This window comes from Vombatus ursinus, unplaced genomic scaffold (assembly GCF_900497805.2).
Source record: "Vombatus ursinus unplaced genomic scaffold, bare-nosed wombat genome assembly UNPS02014814.1, whole genome shotgun sequence".
Lineage (NCBI taxonomy): Eukaryota > Metazoa > Chordata > Mammalia > Diprotodontia > Vombatidae > Vombatus > Vombatus ursinus.
The window spans coordinates 5,113,070-5,138,821 of record NW_020954592.1 but is presented as its reverse complement, the minus strand read 5'-3'; the positions used below and the strand labels follow the sequence as shown (position 1 = coordinate 5,138,821).

The 25,752-nt window shown below is 36.3% G+C and overlaps 1 protein-coding gene across 3 annotated transcripts in view; it reads left to right on the top strand.

Annotated features, from left to right (window-relative positions):
* Positions 1 to 25,752, top strand: part of ARHGAP6 (Rho GTPase activating protein 6) — a 640,842-nt gene that overhangs the window by 551,265 nt on the left and 63,825 nt on the right. For all 3 annotated transcript variants that reach the window (XM_027835417.1, XM_027835418.1, XM_027835419.1), the window contains exon 3: positions 21,098 to 21,169. In XM_027835417.1, the coding sequence (XP_027691218.1) occupies positions 21,098 to 21,169 (72 nt within the window). The remainder of the gene's footprint in view (positions 1 to 21,097; positions 21,170 to 25,752) is intronic.

Below are 25,752 nucleotides of genomic sequence, written 5' to 3'. Positions count from 1 at the left end.
AATCTTAACACCCCCCCAATTTTTTTCATCCTATGAGTCAACTCATAATTTATTTATGTGAAAAATCTACACATATATTAAAGAAAACTAGGGACAGTCAAATTTATGTCCATCAAATCATCATCTATTAGGATTAAGGCATAGAGTGGAAACTTGTCTATTATATTTATGAATACCATTAAAACTGGTAGGGTTAGAAACTCAGTAACCACAAATGTCTCAACACCCTGGAATAATGGGACAAATGTAATAAAGTGAATTTTAACAAGGATAAATCTAAAATACTACACTTGGATTAAAACCTAAATCAAGCGTGTAAGCAAAAACCACCGGAAGTATGACTGGAAAGCAGTTCATGTAGAAAAGACATGAGAGTTTCATTGAGTTATATATGTCAGCAGTGGGACATAGTGACTGAGCAGCAGAAAAGAACGTTCTTTGGGCTACAGGACAAAGGAAGTGGTTGTCTTGCTGTATTTTGTCCTGGTTGGACCACATCTGTAATACTGTGTTCATTTCTGAGCATTACATTTTAGGAGGGACAATTACAAACTGGAACCTGTCCAGATTATAGTGACCAAAGTGGGAAGAGGACTGAAAACTATGCTAAATGAGGATTGACAGAAGAAAATGTCTTCATTTAGCCTGGAAAAGAGAATACTCAGAGGACTAATGATCTTTGAGTATCTGAAGGAAAATTAGATTTGCTTTTGTTTTACCCCAGGGGACTGAACTTGGAGCAATGGGTGGGGGTTGCAGAGAGGAAGGTTTAGATTCATTGTAAGAGAAAGCTTACTGAGAAATAAAATTGTCCAAAAGTGAAACTGGCTTGTTTAGTAGGCAATGAGAATCTCATCACTAGAGAAGCAAGTGGAGGACTGATGAAAAAAAATATTTCAGAAAAATGTTAAAGAAGTTTCCTACTGGGGTGGGAGGTATACTAGATGACCTCTGATGTCTCTTTTATTTCTGAGATTCCGTGATTGACCACAGGAAGTAAAAATGCTGTCAGAATCCCAAGTTTTAGCTCGCCAAGTGGACTGTTGCAATATCACAAAGAGAGTCTTCTAGAATGAATTGCCACCTTCCATTTGTAATTGTGTTCCTTTTTAACATTTTTTTCTCAAAAAACATATCATTCCTATTTATTCTTTTCTGCTCTGTTTTGTTTTAATTTTCATTTCTCTAAGCAATAGTAATTTAGAACATTGATTTCTTCTTCTGAAGTCTGCCTTTTGTAGAGTCATAGGACTTTAGAGATAGAAGGGACCTCAGAAATTGTGTAGTCCAACTCACATTTTTTTCTTACTGTGAAAATGAAAGCTCAGAGAAATTAACCACTTTCCACAAGGTCACATCACTATTTAGTAGTAGAGCCAGAACAAAAAGCCAGATCTCCTTATTTCCTATCCAGGGTAAAATCCACTACACCATGGTGGTTTCTGTGATTGATAAAGGGACCAAATCAAGTTGGGTTTTCCCAAATCATAGTATGTTGTGTTCACTATAACCACTACCTCCGTTCATAGACCATGCTTTGAGATCAGCAATGCCAAGAGAACACGTCAGCCTGCAAAAGCAGCAAAAAAGGTTGAGGCAAATTGTAGTTATGTACTGGGTATGATGCAGCCTCTTATGGGTTGGGGTCCTAAATAACTGAAAGTGATCAAAATCTCCATTCAAATCCACTAAGGGAATCTGGCTCAAAAATAATTCTTAGTCTTAAAAAGGGTTTATCTTCTGAATTACCAAAATCCTGCATTTTTTCCTTGGAGTTTTCCATAAATGCACTAGTACAGTCTCTCCACAACCCCTTTTTGAGAGGTTCCAACAGAACCTGAAGAAACATAGGTGTGGACTCTTAGAAGAAATCACCTCCCAAAATGAAACTCATATCTTGTAAACTGGGTAGGGCTCCTATGTGTAAACAAAAAACAGGCAGTTTTGAAAAGATATATAATAACAATAAGCACATGTTTGGTGCCATTTCTTAAAGGAGTAATTTTGTAGGCTTGAACATGTTAAAAGATCAAAGAAAACTGAAAATTATTATTGAATTTAACCTGCATGATAAAAAAACCACTTTGATCTGGAATCATGCTTCGAATGCTTGACTAAGGCATTTGAAATGTAGTTCTGGGTTTCCAAACTATGAAAATCACAATAACCAGAACTATTTTTGCAATAAAACCTCTATTCTTGTAATGAACCTTGAACATAATTTAGCTGGGCAGTTGTCTCCGTTCCTTTTCAGTAGATCCTTAAAAACACTAAATACAGTACTTTAGGGCATGTCTACACTTACCTTCCAAATAGCACAGTGAAAATGCTATGCTGTTGAAAACATTTCCATCTGTTATTTATTTTTAATGCTGAAAGGAGAGAATCTGCTGGAATTCTTCTTAAGTAAAGACAGCTTGCTATAAAGCACCACTTCTATAAATATAGTATGTTGCTGGACATGTAGAGACACAGCCTTAAGATTTGGTTTCTAGACACTTCATTGCTTGTTGTAGTTCTCCAGCGGCAAAACTGTGGTCAAGCATTTGCTTTGCTGAGGGTGGTTGATGGTATTAATATGATCTGCTTCCTCTCTGAAGGCCTGAGCAAGTCAAGGCTTCAAAGCAATTCACATGTATTTCTCATTTGTCTACTTCTTAAACCTGGAAGAATATTTGCACTTTTCCTCATTTTCCATTTTTTAAATTAGTTCATTCCCATGACTCTCTAGTCAATAATCTTTTCTATTTCTTGTACTAAAATGAATAACTTCGTTGTTGTCATTTTCCTTTTGGTTCTTTAAGCATAATGACTCACTCAAACATTTATCAAATGTCTCCTATGTATTAGACACCGTAAATGAAACAATTCCTATTTATCAGATTACTTCTAACATTCTGTCCTCCTGACTGTTGTTGGCTGGATTTTCATCCAGGTCACACTCATTAACCATGGGTTAAGTCCCCAAGACTTTATCTTGAGTCATCTTTTCGTCTCCCTCTACGCTATTTCACTAGCACTCATGAATTCATCTATCATCGCTATGCAGATGATTTTCAGATTTAATTGTACAACCCTAACCTCACTTCTGACCTCTAGTCGCATATCCCTAACTGCCTATTAGACATCTCAAATTGGGTTGCCCCATAAATGTCTTAAATTCAGCACCTCTAAAATTGAAGTTACTATCTTTCCTTTAAAACTACCCTTCTTCCTGACTTCTCCAGGTTTAAGAAGTAATGAGAAATACATGTGAACTGCTCTGAATCTTGACTTACTCAGGTACTCATTCAGTAGTTAGCACTGACAATCATCTCTGCCTGAGATGATTTTCTCTATTGCAAATCATAGTTTATAACCTCAAACACCCTCAGTAAAGCAAATGCTTGACCACAGTTTTGCCAGTAGAGAACTCCAACAAACAATGAAGTGTCTGGAAACAAAATCTTAAGGCTGTGTCTCTACGTGTCCAGTAACATACTGTGTTTATAAGGTAGCACCATCTTCCCAAATCACCCAGGCTTGACACCTAGGTATCATCCTCAAGTCCTCATTGTCTAACCTTACCCCCATATATAATTAATTACTAAGTCCTGTTCCTACTTTTTTTTTTAACATAGTTTGCATGTCTCCTTCCTCTGAGACTGACACCAGCCTGGTTCAAGCCCTCACCACCTGATGCGTAGAATATTGTAATAGCTGGCTGATTGGTCTTACAGCCTCAAGTCTCTCCCCGACTCCAGTCCATCTTCCACTCTGCTGTTGAAATGATCTTCCTACTAAAGCGAAACTCTGTCTCACTATGTCACTTCTCTATTCAATCAGTTCCAGTGGTTCCCTAATGCCTCCAGGATCAAATATAAAATCATTTGTCTTGTAAAGCCCTCCAGAATGTGAATCCTTTCTACCTTCCCAGTCTTCTTATGTCTTAAACCACAGCTTCTACCACCACTACCCCCTTCCCTCCTCCAATCTTTGATCCAGTGACACTGGCCTCCTCACAAGGCACTCTATATCCCAAGTCGGTGCCTTTTTCACTGGCTGTTCCCCATGCCTAGAGTACTCTCCCTTCTATCTCCACCTCATGGAGTCTCTGGCTTCCTTCAAATACCAGCTAAAATTCTAGCTAATTTTCCAGATCCCCTTAATTCTAGTCCTGTCCTTCTGTCAATTCTCTCCAGTTTGTCCTGCATATATCTGGTTTGTACAAAGTTGTTTGCATTCCCCCATTAGACTCATCTCCTTGAGAGTAGGGAATGTCTTTTGCCTTTCTTTATATCACCAGCAGACTTACCACAATGCCTGGCACATAGTAGGTGCTTAATAAATGCTAATTGATTGACTGGTGCTTGAGCTGTTTCTGAAAGAAAAAAAAACAGTATCCTAAGAGACTGAGGTGAAGAGGAAGTGTATTCCAAGCTTGGGGGATGGTCAATGCAAAGGAATGAATTTGGCTGGATTGCAGAGTGTAGGAGGGGAAGGAATTTATAATGAGTTTGGAAAGATAGGTTGGGGCCAGGTTGTGAAGGGCTTTCAAACCTTAAGAAAGGAGTTTATATCTTATTCTTATATCAGGCAATTGTTGTTCATCCATTTTCAAAGAGGACCAATGACATCAGGGTGTGATGTTTTGACTTGCACATGAATCAGATTTAAGGCAGAGGTGCATAAAGTTGTCAGCCTCACTCTCTCTTTCAGAATCATAGAAATCCAGTGGCAAGACAAAAGTCAGAATGACTAGTGATGGTCTGAGATGCAGTGGATGACCTTGACCTCTTTGATATCTGACGAAGCAGTAGGGGTTCCACACCACTGCTTTAGCCATCATCATAGCCATTGGAACAAATTGTTCTCATCTGTCCATTCCGCCAGGGGAAGTCTTCACATGCTTGAGATAGACTCCCCCCCCCCCACAACTCACCCATGGGTTTGAGGCCTATCAGTTACCCTCAACCTGGTTTAACCTGTCTGCCAATAGGGTTTACTGGGTAGTGCTGCTATACATGCTATGGCTTCTTGGAGCCACAGGTGAGAGTTGGGTGAAGGTAGACACCAAAGGTAGATGAGTAGCCTTGAAAAGAGCTGGGCAAGCCCTCACACCAAACCCTCACATACACACACACACACACACACACACACACACACACACACACACACACACTAGCACCAAGAGGTCCTAGTCCTTTTTGAACACCTCAGGGATCTACTGGAGTTTATTATGTGAGTGAGTGTCAAGGTCAGATCTGTGCTTTCTACTTTGGTAGTAATGTGGAGGAGAGACTTGCAATTGGGAAAGATTTTAGGCAGGGAGACCAATTGGGAGATTTTTGTAATAATCTAGGCAGGAGGCGATGGAGATCTGAACTGAAATGATAGCTGTATGGGTAGAAAGATAGCAAGTTCTATTTTAGACATGTTGAGTTTGAGATGTCTATGATGCATCCAATTTGAAATTTCTTTTAGGCTTTTGGTGATGTAGGATTGTAGCTCAAAAGAGATACTAGGACAAAGGTTTGAGCTTCCAAGTATATTGATTTATTAAGCAATGCATTCCAGTTGTATAACAAATTGGAACCAGGGCTCCTCAGCTTGGCACTTTGGAACTCAAATATAGGGGAAGACAGATTTCTATGTATTAAAAGAAAAAAATTAACATGATATAAATCAGGATACAAGATTAGATAATTTGATTTCCAATTGAAGAAAAGATTAAGGCCTTTCTGAGTGGGGAGGGAGGGAGTGAACGGGTACAATTCCCTGAAATCAGAAAAAGAGGTGTCCCACTTCCAGCCTCCCAAGTGTCTATATTAAATTAAAGGAACAAGGAAACAGTAACCAATCAGTACAAGGCCAGTTTTCAGTTGCTCAAAATGTATAATTGTGAGAAAATTCCGTGCATTAATCTTTGCATCTGCCTGTATTTCTGATCAACATAACCTAGGCCCTTAGGTAAGGGTCTTTAAGCAACGGGGAGAAGTGGTCCAGCTTCCCAGCCACACAAGGCTAGGTTCACATAATACAATAAAGTTTTCTCACAATTCCCATAATTGAATAAAGTTTTCCTATAAGACCGAAACTGGACTAGACCCTATAACTGAATAGAAAGGGAACTGAGCTGAATCCAGAATTGAGTCACAAGATAGAGTTGGTGTGATTCACTGAATTCCCACAATTCCCATATCACTTACATAGAGATGATAATAAAACCTATTGGGAGTTAATGAAGTGATCAAGAGAATATGCAGAGAGAAAAGTTAGGAATGTGATATAGATGAGGAGCCAGAAAAGGAAACTGAGAGTGTTCAGACAAGTAAGAGATGAACCAGGAGAGAGATTAGTCATGAGAGAGTATCCAGGAAGTGATCAACAATGTCAAATGCAGCAGAGATATCATGCATGATGAGTACTGAGAAAAGACCATAAAATCCAGCAGTTAAGAGATCATTGGTAACTTTGGAGAGAACAATTTCAGTTGAGTGATTAATTTGGAAGCCAGATTTCAAAGGGGTGAAGGAACAAGAAACAAGGAAGCAAAAGCAAATTAATATAGACTGCTGTTTTTAAAATAGGAGGTTGGTGGGAAATGGAAGCTGAACAGTAGCTTGAGGGATGGTAGGGTATAGTAAAGATTGTTTTTGTTTTTTAGGATAGGAAGGCTTGGGCATATTTTTTACTTTAAATTTGTTTGTTTGTTTGTTTGTTTATTTATTCATTTATTTATTTATGGCTATAATGTGACAAGAATTTCCATAATCCAGTACAATAAAAAAGATGATTGCACATGAAACCACAAATTCATTATGTATATCTTACTATTCCTTTTAAATACACAACAAAGTTATCATGTGAATTTCCTTTTTTTTTCATTTTTTTCATTCCTTCTCCCTGTCCCTCCATTTTAGAGATAGCTACCATTAGCCACAAATAGGTATATATATGTAAAATTATTCTATACATCTATTTATCAGTTCTTTCTCTGGATACAGATAGCATCTTTCTTCATATGTTTTTTATAGTTAATTTGGGAATTTATAATAGTCAAAATGACTTATTCACTCAAAATAATTCTTAAAACAATATTACTGTTACTGTATACAATGTTCTCTTGGTTCTGTTTATTTCACTCTTCATTATTTTATGTGACTTTCCATGTTTTTCTAAGGTCATTGAGCTCATCATTTCTTATAGCAAAGTAGTATTACATAATAATCATATACCACAACTTGTTCAGACACTCCCCAACTGATGGGCATCCCTGAAATTTTTGAAGACAGTAAAGAAGGACCCAGTAGATAGGGAAAGGTTGAAAATGGAAGAGAGAGGGGATAATTGAGGCAGCAATCTGCTGAGAAGATGGGAGGAGACAGTATGCAGGTCACATAAAGGGGGTTTGGCCTTGATAAGGAAAAGGGCAACGTAATTATCAGAGACTGGGAGAAATAAGAGAATGAGAGATGATGTCAGGAGCTTTAGAATTTAAGAGAAGGGGAGAAGAGAGACCTATGATGAATGGCCTCAGATTCCCAAGTAAAGTACAGGGTAAGATCCTTAGCTGAAAGAGCTGGAAAAAGGAGAGTTGGAGAATGCTTCACTAGAGAAGAGAATGCCTGGAAGAGTTTCAGAGGGAAGTAAAATAGGAGTAAACTAAACTGAAGGAGAAATACAAGAATTACCTTGCTGCAGTGAAGGCCCAACTGAAGTTGTTTAGCCTGAATTTATATTGTACCCAAGGCAGCATGGTTAGGTAACTTGCTCCGGAGAGCTCTGTCCAGTAAAATTAAAATGTTGGGGGGGCGGGGCTAACAAAATGCTAACTAATGTCAAACTTCTTTGTGGTCCTTTCCCTTTCAAAAAAACAAAAGATAACATAAAAGAATGGTAGGCATGATTGAATTGAATGCATTTTTTCTTTTAGAACTTGACTATGTAGACCTATCACAATTTTCACAGTAATCCCAATCTAATGGTCCACAAATAGCTCTGAATGTTCTTGGGACAGAAACCCTGTCTTTTAAGGCATTCTCCTTCGTGCTTTACATTTTAGCTCTTGGGTTCCAGATATATTTTAGCTCACAAGACATCAAATTCCCATTCATGGGTAATGTAAAAATTCAAAACTCCATCCTTGGAGTTTTTGTTTGAAAAAAATGTTTGAGTTTAGTAATTTGGTACTCTGGATGGCCAATAAAAATAAATATTCACAAAACACAAATGAAGAAACACTAACTGCTCTTTTACAATTTAGAAAAATCATGAGTTATGCAGACAGAGTCTCTGCTATTTGAGTTTGATAGATGAGCTGTGAGTATGACACTTATCTCCCGGATAATTCCCTTATATACTATGCACAACTAACTCTTCGTTGAAAAACAGGCCCAGTTTTATTCCCTAAATGGTCAAGAAACACAACTCTTGTAGACAAAACACTATGCCAAATAAATGACTTTTTTTTCTTTTTCTGGACCCAGTAACCCCACATGGGAAGAGGAATATTTTCTTCACTAAAACAAATTAACAATTAGAAGAGTGCTCTAGCTTTCTTCATAACATTGTGAGCAGCATATTAAGAAAAAAAATCCACATTAAGAAAAGTGAATTATATGTACACCTGTACACATCACTTAAAATCATGGAATCTTAAAATTAGAAGTGACCTTAAAACTTATCTACTTTAATCTTATCCCAGTGCAATGATACCATTTTACCACAGCCCTGACAGATTCAGCCTCTGCTTAAATGCTTCCTGTGACAGAAAGCTCACTACTTTTTAGGAAAGTTTATTCTGTTATTGAATCCCCTGAGTTCAGAAAATTTTTTCCTTTTATAGAGCTAAAATCTGACTTCCTGATATTCCCCAGACTTTCTACTTCCAGGCTGTGAAGGGAAGGGATGATAACTTTGCCCCCTCTTCTAAATGCTAGTCTTTCAAATCTCTGAAGATATCTATCATGTCCCCATCCCTCCCCCCAAATCTTTACTTCTCAAGGGGTAAATCTCAAGGGGTAGTTCTTTCAGCTACTTATAATGGATCTTGGTGTTTAGGCACCTTCCTATTCTAGCCTCCTAAGGGGCATGTCCAGCATGTCAATCACCTTCCTCAAATGTGGTGTTTAGGAGTAGACGACATTATGGTCTGAGTGGTGTATGTTACAGAGAGATTAACACCCCCTTCTTTTCATGAATGCAGCCTAAATTTGCATTAGCTTTTCAGATGGCCAAATTACACTGTGCACTTATATTGAGTACCCAGAACCCTGATGTCCCCCGCTTTCTAGCAGTGTTATTCCCTACTTTGTACTTGTACGTTTCAGTCTTTGAATCCAACTGTAAGTTTCTTTAATTTATCTCTATTACATTTCATCATATTAAATTATTTCATCATATACTATCAAGACCTTGTTGGGGCCTCAATTCTATTATCTTCTTTAGTAGCTTTTTCTCTTATTAAACATGAATCACTCACGGATTTGATAAACATATGACACAGTTTTCAAATCTTTTTAAGAGGAAAATATCTTGAATGAGTGAACTGAAAGGCATTTTAGAGGATAGGCCTTGTCTGGATAATTGAGAAATGGTTTAATATTTTTTCTTTCCCTTATGCTCTAGAAGTGGGTATAAAGGTAAAACAATACTATTATCACATTTCCTTTCTTTTATTTACTTTTTTTGCATCTTTCTTCATATGTCCTTTATTGTTAACTTGGGTATTTATAATAGTCAGAATGATTTATTTGCTCGTCACTCTTTTTTTAAAATTTTAATTAATTAATTGATTTTTGTTTTCAACAATCACTTCCATAAGCTCTTGAATTTCAAATTTTTTCCTCTGCCCTCCTCAAGAGGGCATGTAATCTGATGTAGGCTCTACATATACATTCCAATTAAACATATTTTCACAATAGTCATGTTGTAAAGAAGAATTAGAACCAATAGGAGGAACCATAAGAAAGAAGAAACAAAACAATACAAAACAGAAGAAAAAAAAAGGGCAAATAGTATGCTTTGATCTGCATTCAAACTCCATAGTTCTTTCTTTGAATGTGGATAGCATTTTCCATCATGAGACTTCTGCTCCATCGTTGGAGCATCCTTACATTGCTGAGAAGAGCTAAGTCATTGCACAACATGGCTGTTGTAGTATACAATGTTCTCCTGGTTCTGCTCACTTCACTCAGCATCAGTACATACAAATCTTTCCAGGTTTTTCTGAAGTCTGCTTGCTCATCATTTCTAATAGCACAATAGCATTCCTTTACATTCATATACCAAAATTTGTTCAGCCATTCCCCAATTGATGGGCATCCCCTCAATTTCCAATTCTTTGCCACCACAGAAAGAGCTGTTATAAATATTTTTGTAGATGTGGGTCTTTTCCCATTTTTATGATCTCTTTGAGATACAGCACTAGAAGTGGTATTGTGGGTCAAAGGGTATGCACATTTTTATAGCCCTTTGGATGTAATTACAAATTGTTCTCCAAAATGGTTGAATCATTTCACAACTCCACCAGCAATGCATTAATATTCCAATTTTCCCACATCACATTTCCTTTTAAAATTTGTTTAGCATATATAACATCAAGACAACCAATTAAACTTGATTTATAATTATATTTCAATAACTGAAAATTTTGCCTTAGTCATTTTTCCTCTTATATAACCAAAGCTATCACGTAATCTGTTCTTATACTGTTTATTTTTTGGTTTGGTTTGGTTTGGTTTTGCATTGCATTGATCCATAAAGTTTTTTCCATATTTCTTTATATTCTTCATATTTGCAGTTCATCATTGTATTGTGGGCTCATTGTGCGTTTCATTGCAATGAAACACAATATGTGTTCCATTGCATTGTGAGGCAATTTAACTACTCCTCTATTACTGGATACAAATAGCTTCCAACTTTTTTTACATTTTAAAATAATACTATAAAATATTGATGAGATTTGTAGGGTTTTTTGATAACATATTCCCATCATTGGAATTATTTTTATTTTGTTTGATTATTTTTATAATTTTTATCGTGTACTTTCAGATTACTTTAAAAATTCATTCTCTCAAGACTGAGTCTCCCATTCTTTCCAGACTAAAACTGCAGCCAACATTTGTGGGTCCAATCCCAATACTGCTCAGCATGGAAGCTTTAACCTGCTCTGTTTTTCTGAACCCATTCACCTCTCCTTTGGCAGCTTCCTAGCACTCTGCTCTCACAGTTAGCCCCACAGTAGCTCAGAACATTTGAACTCCAGGGATCCTGCAGCCACAGCAGGAACTACAGGCATGCACCATTATACCCAGCCCAGATTTCTTTTCAAAAACAGTGTACAAATTTCCAATTCCACCATCAATGAATGAGTGTATCATTTTCTCCTCAATCTAAACAAAATTGAAGTTTATTACTTTGGGTATTTTAATATTCATTTATTTTGCATCTCTGACTATTTTATTATAATTAAGAATATTTTCATGGTTATTAATTTTTATTTTCTCTTTTTAAAATTTTAATTCATATCTTTTGAAGCAGTTCCATATATTCTAGATGTCAAATGTTTATCTGTTATATTTATTATAAACATTTCCCCCATTGATTAGTTTCCTTTTTTGTTGTACAGATTTTTTTAAATGTTAATATGATCAAGCACTTTAAGTTATTCTTAATGATTATTCCAATTTGCTTAATAGGAACAGTCACAATTCCCTTATAATTGTTATAAATAAATCATTCCATTTGCATCTATGTTTTTATGATTCTTTAAAAAAAAATGAAGCCCCCTTTGTTAAATAGTAACTCCTTTCCCAAATTTTCATTTTCTATCAGTTTAACAAATAATCATTTTTTGCATATTTGAGTGGATATTTAATATCTCTATTTTATTCCATTAATGTATTTCTTTATTTTTCTCTCAGTGCCTTAAAATTTTAATAATTGTTTTATAATACTCTTTCCTTTCTGTTCTGTTGTTATTCTTTTGTTGTTTTCCTTGGGATTGGTCTCCCTGTTTTTTCCAAGTTGGATGAACAACAGCCACTCATGGTCTAATTCCACCGACGATCCACAAAAGCCTGACTTGTTTTTCCAACCTGAGCATATTCACCCCTTTTCAGGCAGCCTTGTACTTCCTAGCTCTGATGAGCATGCCATATTGATGCTGAACTAAGTGTTTACATCTTTTGTCTTTAGCCCTCTGGCAGCTAAGAATGCCACCCTACCTCAAGAGATCCTTCCAGCCTTGGCCTTCCCTGGTAGCAGATGACAAGCATGTCCCATCGTACCTAGTGTTTCTTAATAATTTTTACTATTTCTTAACCCATATAAATTTTATTTTAATTTTCTAGTTCTGTTTTTTAACTTGGTATTTTTTTTGGCAGTGCTTTAAATATGTAGGTTCATTTGAGCAGAATTGCTGTTTTTTATTAGGTTAATTCAATCCATTATGAAAAATTAATGCCCCTGCATTTATTTAGGTCTTCCTTGATTTTAGGCATTATACTGTATAATTATCCTTACACAGGTCATGTTTACTTCTAGTTGGGTCAGTGACCAAATATTTGATGGGTTTTATTGTTTGTGTAAGTGGGGCACCTATTAAATGATCGTTGGGTTTTGTTGTTAATACGTAAGAATGAAAATTATTTTGATTCACCAATCTTGTAGCTTCTGACCTTGATGAACTCAATCACATTTCTTTTCTATCAGAGGACAAAAGTACATGGCTTGGGGTGAGGAATTTCCTTTCTACTATGCCTACCTTTTTGCAATCCAGTATTTTAAGCATTGATAACCTGTTAAGCAAATTCCTTATAGTACAAATTGAGGAAGAGTAATTTTGCTTCCATGTACTTTAATGTTTCAAGGACTTATAAGCCTAAATGAAAACTCCTTTTAGTCACTAATTGACACAGAAGCATATCCAGTTTCATTAAATTTCTTAAGCATTTTTTATGATGTGCTAAATGAGAGAAAGAAATTAATCATCTGACTAAGTTTATACTAATAAAGCATGTCTCTTTAGAGAATTTCTTTTTTAAAAATAAAATTTTCTTGGAAATTTTATCATTATTTTTAATACACATGAATCATCCTAAGAATAACTGTCTTTCCTTCTTAGTGGACAATTTGAAATGTGTGTCTTATATAGAAAGAAAATGTCCTTAAATTCTGCTGTTTTGTTTTGGTTTTGTCTTTTAATATGTTACATGAATAACAGTGGCCTCTGAGTCAAAGGACTAGGACTCCCATTTTTTATTTACTCCAACTCTACTTAATTTGCTTTCTCTAAGCCCTTGAGTTTTAGGATCATTCAAGGAGGAATAACATAATCTAAAAACATATTTAATAAAAAATAATATAATAAAATAATAAAAATAATAAAACACAACATTTAAAAAACATTATTATATATAATTATATATATATATGTAACATAATTAACTTACACCAACTATGAGAAGGTGGTCTGAATTAAAAGATATTTTACTTTTAAAAATGCGTTGGCTACAATTACTCAAATTTCAGATACCATGTTGTAGCTGATGTTGTGAACCTGGAGATCTACAAGGATTATGACACTCTCAACAGATAGAGGAAAATTTGGAGGAAGAGTGGCATTTAAGCAGGGAAGATAATGAATTCCACTTTGGACATGCTAAATTTGAGATACCTGTGGGACATCTAGGTAGATATGTTCAGTAAATAGTAGGAGATATGGAACTGGAGCTCAGATTAGGGCTGTATATTTAAGTTTGATGTAGCCTATGTAGGGATGATTATTAAACTCATGAAAGCTAGTGAGATTAGCAAGAGAGGAAGACTGCAAGACACATTCTTGGGGAACACCTATACATAACTGGTGCTTGGCCAGACAAGGGGAGAAGGTAAATGAGTGATAATACAGGAAAGGGGATAGGAATGATAGGAAAGGGACAAGTGAAGTATTTGGGGTGGTGGGGGTTGTTTGTTTTATTTTGTTTTTAGAACTGGGAAATGACATGCTCTTATAGACTTCTGGGTGGAACAGTACATTAAGTGTTGGACAGGGAGTCAAAAAGACAATTTCAAATCCTGCCTCAGATACTTATTAGCTGTGAGAGCAAATCACATAACCTCTCCCTGACTCAGTTTCTTCATTTGTAAAATAAGAGTAATAGCATCTACCCCACAGGATTGTTTTGAGAGTCAAATGAGAAAATATGTAAAGTGTTTTGCAAACTTTAAAGCATTATACAAATTTTAGCGGTTATTTTGAGGAATAACCTATCAATAAGGAGAGACTGAAGATAAGAGAGAGGGAAAAAGTTTTGGGGGGGAATTTCCAAGAGGAGATGGAAAAGGAATAGATTCATGGTCAAATATTGAGGATTTGGGCCACTCAATCCCAGAGGGTCAGAGGAAAGGGGCCATTTTCCCCTAGAGAATGGAATGCAATGTAGATGGTTTGTGTTAGGAAGAAGAGAGAGCTCAGGGTTATATGGACTACACATCTCAGTAAATCAGGAGTTAAGATTTTCAGCTGAGGGAAGCTGAGGATCTGGCATAAGATGCTTGAAGATTAGAAAGTCTGTAATAGCCAGTGCAGATAGCAATAGAGAGCTAATCAGGAGTGACTAAAAATATTATCATGGGGCATTGGGGACCCGTTTGAGATTAGATAAAATAAATAGTGCACCAATTGGCATGGAAACGTTCTTCAGCATTGTTCAGCACTAAGCAAATAAGAGCAGATGGTCAGGGTAACCCAGGGCTGGGGGTTGTCAAGGCATAAAATAAGATAGGACAAGGGGCAAGGACTTAAGGAGGAAAGGAGAGGATGTAACTGAATTGGTCAACCAAAGGATTAAGATTGTGAAGGAAGGAAAGGGGGACCACAGCATGGGTGATAGATTGGGAGAACTGGAATTGAATATAGAGACTGGAGGTCAAAATGAGGATGAATACTATGTTTAGCATAAATGAAGCAGAAAGAGAAATAGGGAGGGGGTGGGGCGGTCTTCTCCGCTGACATCAAACACAGGAGATAGACATTGAGCATACATATATGTGCACACAGAGGTGGGGGTGGAGGGAGAGTGGAAGGAAATAAGGAAGGGGAGAGAGACAGAGAAATGAGAGAGAAGGAGAGAGGAGAGAGACAGAGACAGAGTTTGGAAATAACAAACATGCCACTTCTTCCTTTCAATACTGTGTGTAAAGGGGTATGAGAGAATGGAGAATATTCAGTGATGTAGTATCTTTAAAAGGGAATCATAGGTTCATAGATTTAGACTTTTAAAGGCATTTATGACAGCTGTCCCAATTTGGATATGAGGAAAATGAGGCACTGAGAGGTTAAGTGATTTCCCCAGGGTCACATAGCAAGTAAGTGTCTTAGGTGGGATCTGAGCCTACGCCTTTTCATTCCCCATTTCAGTGCTCTACCCACTATTACATGCTGTCTCTGGGTTTCCTTAAGCTCCAGATGATAGCAAAGTGAAGTGAGGGAAGGAAAATGAGGTGAAGAAATCTATAATACAGAGGTCCCAAATGGCATAATGAAATGGGAGAGAGAGGAGATCTATGAAGGGCTAAGACTAAAGTGAATAAGGGGGAATAAGAGTATGGAGAAAGATGAGGAAGGAGGAATGAAAAGTATGGAGTTAGGGGTGGGGAAGGGACAGGATTTTCACCTTTGAAATTGCCTTTGAATCATAGAGATAAAGGAAGCAGAGATTAGGAGTTTTCTAGCTGTAGCCCAAGGGGAATAATCAGTTGATTTGGAATTCTTCCCACCCCCTTCCTGGTCCTGAGATGAATGAGTATAGAGTAGGTATGAGATCACTGGTGTCATATTGTATTACATGTCACTGCATGCACTGGGAGGTCCAGGGTTACGGTGGCAGGTAAAAGGGTAAAAGAAACTTGTCTAGACATCTAGATTAGTAAATACCAGGTGTTCAAATCCCCTAGCCTGGTCTAATTCAGACTTAGTACCATCCTATAGCATCATCCAAAGGTAACAAAGGATAAGGAAAACCCAGAAGACCCCCTTGCATGTAACATGCTCAGCTCACAGTCTCCTAACCCCCAAAATTTTGGCTCTCTACTGTCTCAGGTTCCTTGAGATTTTAGACCTCTGATAGATGTGGTTCTGCTTTGGTCAGTGCCCTTTGCTTATGATGTTACCTAATGTCCCTTTCACCCCTTGATCCTATGATCCTATTTATGTGGTGCATAACAGTTTTTATAAAGATATTAAATGCACCTTTATGAATTTCCATTTCAGTGTGGGGGAATTGCTTTTGAGATCTTCCTTAGATGATTTATGAGTGAATGTGAATTTGTCTGCTAAATCTCCAAATATAATTTTCTGTGGATTAAAAAAAAGTCAGAGATCAAGGAACTGCCGTGAGCATAGGGAACCTCCGCTAGAATTATGAGCTTGATCATCCGTATTTGAAAATTTTACCTTTTCCAGATGCCAGGATCTTGTTCTTAGATTTCATGATTCACCATCCATCCTTTCAGCGTCTTCTTCCATGTCCTTTCTAAACTTGAATTTGTCTTCCTAATTCCTGAGCTAAAGGATCTCCCATGTTGCCAGCATTCCTGCTGCACACTTCCCACATGTTAAGATAACAGCTGCATAATCCTGAAACACATTCCTTACATGGTGCATGGTAACATTCTATTATGTCCCAAGAATTTTATTGCAGCTGCTTTCTACCATCATTTTGGGGTGATTCAGTCACATTAAATATGTTAGTTGAAAGTGGCCAGTATATAAATATACCAATGAATAACATAGAAGCAAATCTGATGAATAAAAATATTTGGGGGTCCCAGTAGACCTTAGCCTACCCTAAATCACATCCTATTGACAAATGCCCTAACACAGCTGCCTCCCATTTGAAGAAAGAAAAGGCAATCAGGAGATACCTGTAGAAGTAACATGCGTCTGACAGGAACTAAGACCACTAGGTCCTAACATAGAGGCCAGTAGGCAAAGTAAAAATGAATCGCTTTTCTCTCTTTGCCCATACTGAAGACCCGTGGCTTTAATTCTATTTGTGTACTATTTTTATGACATAATTTATTCTCAATATAATTATGCAATAGTTCATTCATGGAAATTAAGTACAATTTTATATATATGCATATATGCATATATTATATATATATATATTAAGGCACTGTGCAAGTTCTATGTGTGAAATGCAGAGGGGTCAAGGGGAGGAATGTGAAGTAAAATAGGAAAAACCGTTTGGGCCAGATTATGGAGGACTTTCCGTGTGAAACTGTGGATTAGTGTTTTATCCTGGAAGAAATAGGAATTCATTGAGGAGTTTGAGAAAGGGGAGTGGCATAGTCATGCTATTCCATCTCCTTAGTCCACACTTTTGCATTAGCTGTATCCATAACTGTAATACACTCCCTCCTCACCTGGAGGTTGACTCAAGGACTGACTGGATTCCAATTGGCTGGAGCTGCCACAGTATGAGGAGGCCCAGCCACCCTGATCATTCTCCACTTCCAGCTCACTCTCTGGCCTATTGTACTACCACACTGGCCCAATCCACCTCCTTACCTACTACCTAGTCCCTCTATTATGACATTTAAAAACTTCAAGAGACATGATTTCTGGGAAATTATCATTTCATTAATAATGCTAGCATTTTATTAATAAAAGGAATGGTCATTTGGCCGTCTCTGTATTGGACCAAAGACCCCTCATGGTTATGGGCTCACAGTTTATATGTCCTTGATGGTGTCAATGAACTCCAAATACTTAACAAGTAAGGAGAGAGAAAATGAATATTACATTAAGAGTTAGACCAATTTTGATAAGAAGCTGGGGGATGTAATGTATGTAATTAATAAAAATGCAATTAATAAAAAAAAATACTTTATGTCATTTACTTCTAAATTGCTCAGACTTGGTCAACCTATTCAAAGAATTTATATCCCCTACCCAGACTTGAGCAGAACACAATGAGCCAGAGTTTCACCTTAGATTAAACTCCTTGTAAGGTTGGGTAGGACAGCAAAACCTAGATTCAGAAGAATGTCAATCCACTCTGCCATCATCAGTCCTATCCTACCAAACCTTGATATGAGGACTTTAGAAAAAGGGGGAGAACTCCAGATCTCCCCAAATCATTGGTTATTAATAATCATTGTACTCTCCTTTCCTCCTATGCCCTGTTCCCAGCTCCTCCTTTTAGAATATAAGCAACTTCAGAGTAGGAACCATCTTGTTTCCTCATTTTTATATCCCCAGCACTTAGTACACTGCCTAGTATATAGTAAACACTAAATAATTGTTCTTTCTAAGGCCATCTCTATAAGTAGGCAGAATTGATAGTTACTACACTGTTAGATTAGGGTGAATCCAAATAAAAGACTATGGGCAGCAACCAGAGCAGAAAATAGCTATCCATCCATCCATCCATCCATCCATCCATCCATCCATCCATCCATCCATCCATCCATCAGTCTGTCCATCTGTCTGTCTGTCTATCTATCTATCTATCTATCTATCTATCTATCTATCTATCTGTCTATCAATCTATTTATCTAAGCCATTGGAATGAATATAATTACAGTGGGAGAAGTAGGACCAAAGACATAGAGCCTTGGAAGACATTCAGTCTTAGGAGCCTGAAGGAGAAAGATGAATTGCCAAAGGAGATTAAAAACAGATAGTCAGATTTGCCAGTTTGACCAATTTGAGCCTTGATTCCCTCTCTGACCCTGAGATCTCACTGCCATTCTTATCCTGCTTCTCCAGCCTTACCCTTCCCGTAGTCTGCTTTGGAGTTTCTTTCGCCTATCTTGTGCTGGGCAGCTAGCTGGCTTAGTGGATAAAGTTTTGGTCTAGAGTCAGGAAGACTCATCTTCCTGAGTTCAAATCTGGCCTCAGACACTTATTAGCTATGTGACCCTGGGCAAGTCACTTAACCCTGTTTGCCTTATTTTCCTTATCTGTCAAATGAGCTGGAGAAGGAAATGGCAAACCATTCTCCAAATGGTGTCACAAAGAGTTGGACACAACTGAACAACAACCTGGTACTAGTTTCTATATTCCTCCTGATACAAACCACCTAGTTCAGTTCCTGAAACTTCAACAATCACCTAGATTAGAGGTGTCAAATATGTAGCCCATTGCTTCCCACAGCACCCCTGAGTACAACCAAACCAAATTAAAATGTGATTAGGAAATACTCAACAAAAATAAAAATATATAATAGAACAAAGGTAATATTAATAGGTGGCTTTCTAAGTAAATATGTGGTGTGTAAGAGTCTTATTACGGCAGCTAGGTGGCACAGTGGATAGAGTACTGTGCCTGGAGTCAGGAAGACTCACCTTCCTTCATCAAATCTGGCCTCAGACACTTCCTAGCTGTGTAACCCTTGGGCAAGTCATTTAACCCTGTTTGCCATCATCTGTATAATGAAGATGGAGAAGGAAATAGCAAACTGCTTCAGTCTCTTTGCCAAGAAAATCCCAAATGAAGTCATGAAGAGTGAGACATGACTGAAAAAACAAATATCCAGTACATGTCCGCAATCAGAACTTGAATGTAGAAGTTTATTTTAAAAGGGTGGGAGCATATTTCCTTTTGCCATGGAGTTTACAATTTAAATTAGATTGATATGCAAATAGGCAAAGCAGAACAGCAAATATGAAAAGAGTAGCATTGTTCCCAACTCTGAGGACCAGGCCACTTGGTTGGTTAGTATGAGTTTTAAATCTATCCAGGAATTAGTCTGATTCATTCAGAACTTATTATTTAATTAGATCTCAGGTTAATTTGCTTTACTTCTGGGAGTTTTTGTTTCATTTTTGGACCAATATAATCGGACATTTTGATTTAACAGCAATGGAAAATCATATTTTAAAATGTGTATCCTGGTATCATTTTTAAAAGCAATTTTATTGATATATTTTGTTTTTGCATCACCTGGATTTTCCAATATATTCCCTATCCCCCTGTCTCTCTCCCTCAAAGCCATCCCTTATAATGAAGAATAAAAAGTAGAAGGAAAAATAGAGAAAGTAACCAACATATCAAAAATGTCTGATATTATATGCAAAGTTCCTTACTCATAGTCCAACAGTTCTGCAAAGAAGAATAAGGGTGTGCCTTCTTGTACCTCTTTCCTATATACAAGACTAAACAGTATAATTTCATAACATTCAGTTTCTATGGTTTTGTTGTTCTTGTGTCCATTTTCATTGTTGTAGTCATCATGTATAGTTTTCCTCTTCCAACTCATTTTACTTTTCATCAGTTCATGACTCCCCATATTTCTTTGTGTTCATTGTATTCATGATCTTTTTTTTTATCACACAGTAATATCCCATTATATTCACATATAACAATTAGAGAAGAAAATAGGACCAAAGATAGAGCCTTGGGGGATACCCAGGCTAGGAGGCCAAATTTGTTTAACCAATTCCTCCAACTCAATGGATAGATAATTTATTGCTACTACAAAAGGTCTCCTATAAATATTTGAGATGTCTATATGGCCTTTCTTTTTGGCAATGATCTCATTGATATATATGCCTAGGATATCTGGATCAAATAATGAGTATATTAATAATTTTCTTCATAACTCCAAATTGCTTTTCAGAATCATTAAACCAATTAAACCATTGTTCCACCAACAATGTATTAGTGTGCCCATCTTTATTTAAGTCCTCTTATATTGACTATTCCTATCTATTGTTATTCTTTCTCATTTGTTGGGTATGAGGTAAAACTTGAGAGCTGTTTCAATTTGAATCTCTCTTATTCTTACTGATTTGGAGCATTCTTTCATATGATTGAAAGATATAATTTATTTAAAAATTAATTACTTGTAAAAGGAGATATTTTCCTTGAATGCATGAAAATTAAAAGGCATGGTCATCTAGTCTAAATTGTTTGTATATATCCTTTTTAAAATCATTAGGGATCTGGGGAATTAATATTTGTATTTTGACCAAGCAGGAGAATTAACGGAATGAGGTTTTTAGTGGAGTGAATTAATATTTTTCAAAGAAATTGTTTCTAACCTGTACAGGTAAATATTTGATCCTATCCTAAAATTTCTCATTTTTCTAATAATTACAGATGGACAGAAAAGAAAGAAATCTTTGAGAAAGAAGCTGGATTCCCTAGGAAAGGAAAAAAACAAAGACCGAGGTAAAGTATTGCATTGGCATTGGATTTGGTAGAATTTCTGCACTTCATGAATTCTGTACATGGCTCAGATACATTAAATTAAAATGAAATGTTACAGTCAATCTTTATTGGTTGAAATTTGGGCTAACTACGTGGGGTTAATTGGGTTAATAATAGCATACCTGCATATGCACACATACACACACACACAACACATATACAATTTAAGGTTTGAAAAAGCATTTTAAAAATATTATATCATTTTATCCTCACAACAACCATGGGGATTAAATACTATTGTCATCCTCATTTTACAAATGAGGAAACTGAAGCAGTCAGAGATTAAGTGACTTGCCTAAAGTCACACAGCTAGTGAATATCTGAGGCTGGATTTGAACTTAGGACTTCCTAAATGCAAACCCAGCACTCTATACATTATGCCTACTATCATGCACTCAGCTGGTTAGGGTGTGGTGCTAAGGACTCCAAAGATAGGGCTCATTTCCTATACAGGCCAGTTGACTGAGCTGAGGCTAAGTGTGGTGCATAGCCATAGGCTTAATTCCAGCTTTAACCATTTGGCAAATTCATGTTATTAATGTCAGGGAGAGAGAAAAAAAAGAAAAAAAATAGGAAAAGGAGGGGGGTGTTGGATGAGAGTATGACTGGCTTTTCCCACCAGACTTAGAGCTAAAAGGAACCTTATAAATCATATAGCGCAACTTCAAACACTCAGTACTTATGCTTCACTTTTTCATTTTCAAAGCAGAAGACTATATATTTATATGATGTGTGATCATCTACCAGGGTATGACTGTCTAAATTTTCCTACCTAAGCCTTATTCTGTGGTTTTTGCCAGTTATGAAAACTAAGCTATCCTAAGGAGCAAAAAAAAAAAAGAGAGAGAGAGAGAGAGAGAGAGAAGAAAAGAAAGTGACTGAAGAGTTGTTTTTTTTTTTTAAAGCCATAGAAAAGAATGGAAAAGAGTTCATGGTGAGACAGATAAAGAGAACAGCCATGAAACTTAACATGCTTAATTTTTGTATGCTTTTTAAAAAAGCAAGCTATAATAGACTCAAGATTTCATATAGAATCTTCTTTTTATATATTTTCTGTACAGAAATGATGCTATTAATTGGTATTTGTGAAGTTTAGAATAACAAAATATGTGTATGTATACTTTTAAAGTCTAAATCTTCCTTTGATTGATACAGACATATGGGACTAAGGTTGAACCTTATCAATATGGTTCACTGTGCCATGGTTGATATCTAGAGATATACATTAATCAAAAAGACCAAATTTTTCCATACTGAATCTAACCTAGTTAGATAGATGGATACACATGTATACATGTGTGTATGTGTGCATTTCACACATACATATATGCACATATATGTATTTTATATATACACATGTGTGTTTGTGTGTGTACATGCACGTATGTATATGTGTGTGTGTGTATATATGTCTATGTATATATGTATATATAGATAGATAAATAGATAGATGTACATACAGCTAAGTGGCACAGAGTCCTGGGCCTGGAATCAGGAAGACTCCTCTTCCTAAATTCAAATGTGGCCTCAGATACTTACTAGCTGTATGACCCTGGGCAAGTCACTTAACCTTGTTTACCTCAGTTTCCTCATCTGTAAAATAAGTTGTAGAAGGAATGGCAAACCACTCCAGTATCTTTGTCAAGAAAATATCCAAATGTGTTCAAGAAGAGTCAGACACAACTGAAAATAACATAAATATACGTATATGTGTATATACCTACATATATACATATACATATATATTACATATGTATGTATTAATTATTTAGAATGAGTATTGACCAAATAACTTTTTTAAAAACCCAGAGACACAGAGCTATCCAGTAAATGACTTCATTTCCCTGCAGATAAAACTTGGCACTTGACTATAGGAGTAACTCTATCGATTTTGTTTCTGTAATGCATATGACACACTGCTTCTGTAATTAAAAGATCTGGATTCAGACCTCAACTTTGCAACTCATAGATAAGTAACATAGGCAAGTCACCTTGCCCTTCTAAGCCTCAGTGTCCTCATCTACAAAATGAGAATGATAATACTTGAGCTTTCTACCTCATAGAGTTGTTGTCAGGAAAGTACTTTATGAACTTCAAAGACCAGAAAAAAATACTAGGCTTAGAGTCAGAATGACCTCTTGTGTTTGAATATTCCTTCAGACACTTCTGAGCTATGTGACTTTGGGCAAATCAAATCACACCTCTGGGTCTCAGATTCATCATCTGTAATAGGGATAATAATGGCACCTAACTCACAGGGCTATTGTAAGAACCAAATTGAGATTTAAAATGATCTTTAAATCTTAAAGAATTAAATAATTGTATATAATTGTTATTATTATAGAAATGTGAGCTTCATAAGGGAGGAAAGGTGATATCTCTATAAAGAAAGGATGCAAATTATTAAGGCCTTTCTAAGCCATCATTGACTCTTAGAGATCCCTACTATAATGTACTCTTTTTAACACTAACCGGTGATATTGGCTCTACATTCCTATAATCCATGAGGGTCACAGCCCCATTTTAAAGCTCATTGCAGTAACCCAAGCTAGAAGTTACCAAGCTATGAATAACTTTGGCCCAGTCAGTATCTGAGGAAGGAAATAGAAATCTCTCTACGATTAATAAAAGGAATTTCTGAGCCAAGTCTCCTGAGTTTTCAAGAATCAAAATAATCATTATTTTATAGCTAATATTTATTATAGTCTTTTATAGTTCCTAAAACTTCATGAAGTTGTGATGAAACAAGCACTGGATTTGATATCAAAGGACATGCTCTTTAGTGTGTTTGTGGTCTTAGGGAAATCATTTCATCTATCTGAGCCTCAGTTTTCCCATTTGTTAAATAAAGGAGATGGATTAGAGGGTTCCTAAGGTCTCAAGCTCCTCCAATAGAACATAAATGCCTTTAGGGAGGACTGTCTTCTTTGTTCTGAATCCCTGTTGTCTAGCTCAATGTCTGACATTAGTAGGATATTATTTAATTGAATAATCTTCACGTGAAGTCAATAAGCATTTATTAAGTGCCAGACACTAGACATACAAAGAAAGGCAAAAAGCAGTCCCTGCCTTCAAGGAGCTCACAGTCTAATGGAGGAGATCACATGCAAACAACTATGTACAAACAAAATATAAACGGGATAAATTGGAACCAATCACCAGGGGAAAGGAACTAGCATTAAGGAAGACTGAGAAAGGCTTCTTACAGAAAGTAGTGTTTTAGCCAAAACTATTGTAAAATAATACTCAAAATTGTATATGTGTGTATATATATATGTGTGTGTGTGTGTGTGTTATGTGTATATATATATATATATATTTATACACAACACACACACACACACACACACACACACACACATGCATTATCTCATTAGATCCTTCCAATAACCCTGTGAGATGGACACTGTATTATTGTCCCTGTGTTACTGGTGAGGAAACTGAATCCCAGAGATGTTAAATGATTTGCCTAAGGTCACACAATGTGAGAGGTATGATTCAAACCCAGATCTCTATATTCCAGGTACAGCACACTTTCTACTATAATCCCATTGCCTCTTGACATACAACCCTGCTAAATATATAATACAAGGATTATTGTGATGAGTAGGATTTCAACAGGTATATATGAGGAGCAAGGACAGGAGGAATTCCTTCCAATAGACCCCAATGTTTAATATTATTGGTTTTAAGGTTGATGGTTTCTAGTGTGGAATATAAACTAATGTGGGGAATAAAATGCTCAGAATTTAAATTCCTGTAGTTCACAAAGAACATATACAGACTCAGGTCATCAAACTGAACATTGTTTTAGAAGAAAAACGTATACTTTGGTCTTAACTGTGAGGTACACACATATGTGTGTGTGTGTAAGTGTACATGCATCCTCCTCTCAGAGGAAGAGACATGACCAGCTTACTGGCAGGAATAGTAGGAATGTTAACTAGCTAAGAAGAAAATATAAGTGGGACCACTGCAAATTCTCAAGGCCAAACAGAATTTTTATATTGTTAATGTACTTACCCTCACAATTTCTCAGGAATCTTATTCTTCCTCCAATATACTACTGAATTTAGCCTTGCAAAAAAAACCCAAAACAAACTTTAGAATAGCATTCAATTATTTAGAATTTTTTAATTTTAATTTAATTTTATTCTTATTTGGTATTTTTATCTAAAAGAGCATTCAATATTGAGGGTAAATGCACATTGCCAGTAGGAGAGGGTGAACCATTCTTTCTTATGTCAAAATATGATTAATTTAATGGGTCTATGGCAGGGGGAAAAAAAGGAATCCCAAGTATAAAAACAACCAATATTTGCATAGAACCTTACAGTTTGTCAAGTGAAATTAAGTTTTACAACTATTATTAGTAGTAGTATTGGTAGTATTCCCATGTTACAGATGGGAAAACTGAGGTACAGGTAAGTTTAAGTAATTTGCCTAAAGCAGGGGTTCTTAATCTGGAGTGCCCATTAACAGTTAGTTAGATAGATAGATAGATAGATAGATAGATAGATAGATAGATAGATAGATAGATAGAT